The sequence below is a fragment of the Rhododendron vialii genome, chromosome 7a (genome assembly GCF_030253575.1).
Source record: "Rhododendron vialii isolate Sample 1 chromosome 7a, ASM3025357v1".
Lineage (NCBI taxonomy): Eukaryota > Viridiplantae > Streptophyta > Magnoliopsida > Ericales > Ericaceae > Rhododendron > Rhododendron vialii.
The window spans coordinates 1,194,983-1,200,290 of record NC_080563.1 but is presented as its reverse complement, the minus strand read 5'-3'; the positions used below and the strand labels follow the sequence as shown (position 1 = coordinate 1,200,290).

The following is a 5,308-nucleotide window of genomic DNA, read 5'->3' as shown; positions in this document are numbered from 1 at the left end:
TTATTTTAAAAAATAAAAAATAAAGTCCCAACTTTATTAGCACCACATCTAAATACAAACTCACACTTACGTGAGTGATAAATTCCGCACGCACTACGGTGTCTATACTCACATGAGTAGTGGATCTCGCGCACACTACGGTACGAAGCGTGTGCGAGACCCACCACTTATGTGAGTGCGTGTTAGAGTCCCGCATCCACACTACTGTGTAGCATGTGCAGGACCCACTGTGAGTGTGCGGTTGAATTATTGGTCAAGTCCTGGCCCGAACCATAGGCGAGTGAGCCATCGGCGAATGAGGAGACAACAAGTGGGGCGACAACACGCTGTCATCATAAATCCTCGCCTTGAAACTCAGACGCAGATTTTCCTCCAACCGCTTCTTCTTCTGCGGCGGCGGCGCCACCTCTCCTCCGCCCTTCTTCTGATCCACAAATTTCCGGATCCTAACCAGCGCGACTTCGACGGTCGGGTCATCCATATTGGCGAAGCAAACCCGGAACCACCCGGGCTCCGAACAGTGGAAGGAGGATCCGGGAGAGACGTTGAGCTTCACGTCGCTGATTATCACGTGCCATAACGCCGTTTCGGCATCGATGGTGGGTTCGTTAAGCAGCGGGCGTAAGTCCATCCAACAGAAAAGGCCGGCATTGCTGTTTAAGCAGGTGATTCCCACTTGCTGGAGCCCTTCGGTGAAGAGTTTGTGCCTTTTTGCTAGTCTACTTGAGCTTTCGGTAAGAAACCTTTGCGAATTCAGAAAACGGATTATGCAAAGTTTTATGATACACGAAAGAATATGCCCGCCAATAGTTTATTGTGTTCGACAAGTTGTTTTCCCTATTTGGATTTTTAATTGATGAAGGTAGAAAAAATGACTTTTCACGAAATTTGTGCTTTTGTGAGCTTTAGACTGTTTATCCATTTAGATAATTACTTAAACTTGGCCCAAATAACTTAGTTAAGAATTAATTAAACTGTGCGTATATTAATTTGGATATCCGTTTCTTATTAAGAAAATAAACATAAATCTATAACGTAAAATATGGTGGAAACTACCTTTGCACACACCTGGAATTAGCGCGTGTTTCACATAGTTGTTTTTTTTTTGAAATTTTTGGTTTTTGTTCTTATTCAAATTTTTTGCATTTGTTAATTTTGTGTCAAATTTTTATAAATTATTAATTTATCTCGACGAGAGAAATCGAAAAAATAACTATGTGAAACATGCGGTTGGTCTATCGTAGAAACTATAACATGTCCTATATGAAAACCCCGCGGGGTCAGGGGCAGGCAGAGGTAGTTTATTGTTACGTTTGCGGTAGTTTAACTCGGCCCGCCCCTGGGCCACCTTGGACAGAGATAGTTTCCACTGTTAATTTGAAAGCGAACTACTATAACATATCTGCACATCATTGTCCTTCAAATGTAAACCTTGTAATCTAAAATTCCAATATAATTTACCTTCCCACGAAATCATCATCGGACAGCATCGAAGCCAACAGGTGCTGCGTTTGCGACGAGACCAACCCAAAACTCGACATTTTGCGGCTGCAGCTAACGACTCCGTCATTGTAGGAATAAACAATCCCAACCCTAAACCCAGGGAGCCCCATGTCCTTGGACAAGCTGTAAACAATGTGGATGAGATCCATATTGCAGCACTCCACTTCTTGCACGACTTCGGAAATGCTGACGAATTCCGGGCCCCTGAAGATGGTGGCCGCGTATATTTCGTCGCAGACGAGGTGTATTTTTTTTCGGTTGATGAAACTGACCAAGGTTTCGAGGGTGGCTCTGTCCAGAATGGTGCCTAGTGGGTTTGATGGGTTGGTAATGATCAAGCCTTTTACTCTTATATTGGCCTCCATGGCCTTGTCATATGCCTCTTCTAGCGCTTGTTTTGTGATTTGGAAATTATTCGAGCTCTCGCAGATGACGGGTAGTAGCTTCGCGCCGACTCTCCATCTTAAGTCCCTGTCAAACCTGCAATCCAAATGCCAGAAGCCTGTGAAAACCCAACAATCCAAATGCCACATTTTTTTTTCAAAGAAATCGTTTGTTTGACGGGACTGATAAGCGAAGGTATATGTATATATTTCCGATATTATCTTGTCGGATTAATAATAGCAGTAAATTACTCTTGATATCAACATATTAATCCTCTATGTATACCATTTTGGTGCATTTTTTCTATAAAATTAAAAGAAACATACTAATATGGACAAATTACTCCGAAAGTACGTAATTTAATTAACATATATGTTGTACCACATCTGTGTACGTAATCATCGAATACCACACCTAGTGTGGTTGATTCGTTACTTTTTCAACTAAAGGAGAGGTCCTGAGTTTCGAGTCTTCATAAAAACGGTGCTTGACTCGCCCGGACGCGAGGTAACCACTAAAATTCCTAATAGCGTCTTTATATATTCGTGTGGCAAAAAGAATATACGTAACCATCGCCACGAGACAATAGAGCGACAAAAATGAATGCAGGTGGGACCCTATATATCCTGTCTTTGGTTAGACAATATGGAAAAAAAACACGTGAATACTGAATTTTCTTGGCTTTAAAGCATGTGTGAACGCCCTGAGCTAAAATAAGTGTTGTGATCGTTTTAGATCTTTAAAAAATTTTGAATTGTAAGGATCCCTCTTATTTTTTTTTATCCTTTATTATAATCCAACAACTATTTTTAATTTTCGCTTTAAGCCCCTGAAAAGTCAGGGTCGGCTTTGGTGGGAATGCACGACTTCTCCTTTTCTTCGTTTATAAAGTCAAAGTCATTCAAATATGTACTCTTTGCTACGTACGTGGATTGTTCGATACTTGCGTTGGGCTACCTAAACGAATTAATTCCTTGGTATTAATGACCTAAAGTCAGCTTGAGACTTGGACAATTTGAATAAGTAAACACTCCAAAGGCAACGAGTTTTTCCAAATAAAACAGCTGTGTATCGTAGAAGTTGTGAATTTTTTGGTGGTTCCTATTCAAGGAGAGGGGTCTAAAACGAGTGGGGACCAGAATTGATTGATCATTTAATTGCTTAATGTGGGGATGTCATAACCAATATAAGAAAGGGACTCCCCAAAATTAGAGCACAAAGAGGATACGTTGGTCGACCAAGCTCATTGAACGACCAATATACTTGTTGTGGAATTCCAAAATAGCATACTCTTTTCAACTCCAACCCACTGTTGATTAAAGATATTGTCGGGATCATCACGGGAGGTTTGTTATGTCGTTTTCTATATATAGGTCGTCACGAAAGGTTTGCTAGGTCGTTTTCTTCAAGCTCTGAATAGTATTGGTCAAGATTTCTACAAACTGACTCAGGCACTCAGTTGTGGAAAAATCTCTCTCTCTCTCTCGCACGTCCGTTACCATAGAGAAAAAGAACATATAATTGCATAGAAACGTACTATAAAAAAATTGCACAAATAAAATCCATGTATCATACAAAACTAAGGGTGCGTTTTCACTAAATTAAATGGATTAAAAGCTCTATTTTCACAGATTTCTAAGCATGTCATTTTCCTGGCATATATCAACTAAAATACCATTTGACATAAACAACTTGACTATTGCCATGAATCTGTAGTCTATTTAATTTAGCAGAAATGCACCCTAAACCTGATACAATGGGACTTCGAGTCATTGTTGATTTTCATGTTTATGTGCATGCTGCATATATATATTCTTGTGAGAAAGGAGTTGGTACATATTTTGGAAACAAAGACCATAATCAGATAATCTTCGCAAACAAAATATGCTAAGGGGGTGTTTCATCAACTTCAAAAAAAGAAGGTTTTGGAAAAAGGAAGGTAATTTCAATCCCAAAAATCATATATTTATGCAAATAATTTTCCGACCAATATGAATTTTGTTTGATAGATTTCATTGAGATCTTTTATACGGTGCAAAATTCATTTTCATTATATTTGAGTTTGAAAATTGAAGAAAAAGAACTTTTTAAAATGGAAGGTTAGTTGGAACACCACCTAAATACTCTCTCTAATATTTTTTTATAAATTTGGTGTAATTATTTTTGCATGTTTCTATTTGCAACTCTTCTAAGTGTTTGTGTGTATGTTTGAAAGAAGGTGCTCGGGTGCTTGCTCAACTTGCATACGAGGATTCTTTAGCCCCTAATCGATTCTATTCTTTTTGGTCGAAAGATGTTGACCCCACCTGCTGACATATGAAGATTAGGGCTGTTTGGGCATTATTGTAGTTGGGTTTCATTTGTGTTTGGTGTTTTTGTGTTTGCATTCAACTCTTTCGTTGAATTATCCTCTCCTTCCCCCGACTTGATGTATCCATTTGCAATACTAAAGTACAAATTTTTAGTAATATTTCGGAATGAGACATAATCTTTAAAAAAAGAAAAAAACGAAATAAAGATTAGATCGATAACCCAGAAAAAACAGATGGAACTAGTACGTACGCTGGATAGTGAGGTGTTGGAACAAGAAAAGCATCGCCACGATCGGCCAAACAAAACATGATCGTCTCATTAGCTCCGGTGGCGCCACCGCTCATTACTATCCGGTCCGGATCAAATTTCACCTTGTCACCCCTCACTCTTCCCATAAACTTCGCAACCGCCTTAATAGAGGGGGAAAAAAGAAAAAACAAACCCCAATTTCAATCGCGAAAATCACGAATAAATTATCAAGATTTAAGACCATTTAAATGATATTATATTCCAAAAAAATGTCATGTCATGCATACATTTCTAAACTCCGGTAAGCCATGATAATCCTGAAAAATGGCGACGTCCCTAAACGCCTTCACTCCCTCTCGAGAGCAAATGGATGCTTCTGGGTTTTTCTTGATCCAATCCTCAATTAAGTCAAAAGCCAGCTGCAAAAAAAAGAAAAGAAAAGAAACAAACAAGAAATCAACATACTAGTAATAAATTTGAGCATGCACGTTTAGATATATATATATATATATGAAGCATTTTCTCTCAAATGAAAATCTAACATGAGTGATTTATGTTCACAAAACCTGGTTTTCTGCAAGACCCATTTGGATGACTCCAGCAGGGTTTTTGGTAAGGTGGAAAGGATTATTATCGTATGCTTTCCAACCATCAAAATACAGAGATTTTTCCCCATGCTCATCGTTGGTTGCCATCTTAGACAGTAGTTGGTGATTCCCCATCATGGACCCCCCCCCCCCCCTTTTCCTTGTATCTAGCTGTTAAGGAATATATTGGAGAACTGTTTGGATTGAGGTATTTATAGGCACTGTTTGGATTGAGGTATTTATAGGCGAAACTGTCGAATGTAGTAGTAGTA

General features: G+C 39.0%; 1 protein-coding gene across 1 annotated transcript; it reads right to left on the bottom strand.

Moving 5' to 3' along the window:
* On the bottom strand, nucleotides 1-5,308 carry LOC131334640 (1-aminocyclopropane-1-carboxylate synthase-like). The gene is made up of 5 exons (XM_058369768.1): nucleotides 5,016-5,308; nucleotides 4,737-4,868; nucleotides 4,450-4,610; nucleotides 1,462-1,983; nucleotides 1-743 (listed from the first exon to the last, which is right to left on the bottom strand). Exons 1-5 carry the CDS (start codon nucleotides 5,172-5,174, stop codon nucleotides 254-256), a joined length of 1,464 nt encoding a protein of 487 aa, XP_058225751.1. The 5' UTR covers nucleotides 5,175-5,308; the 3' UTR covers nucleotides 1-253.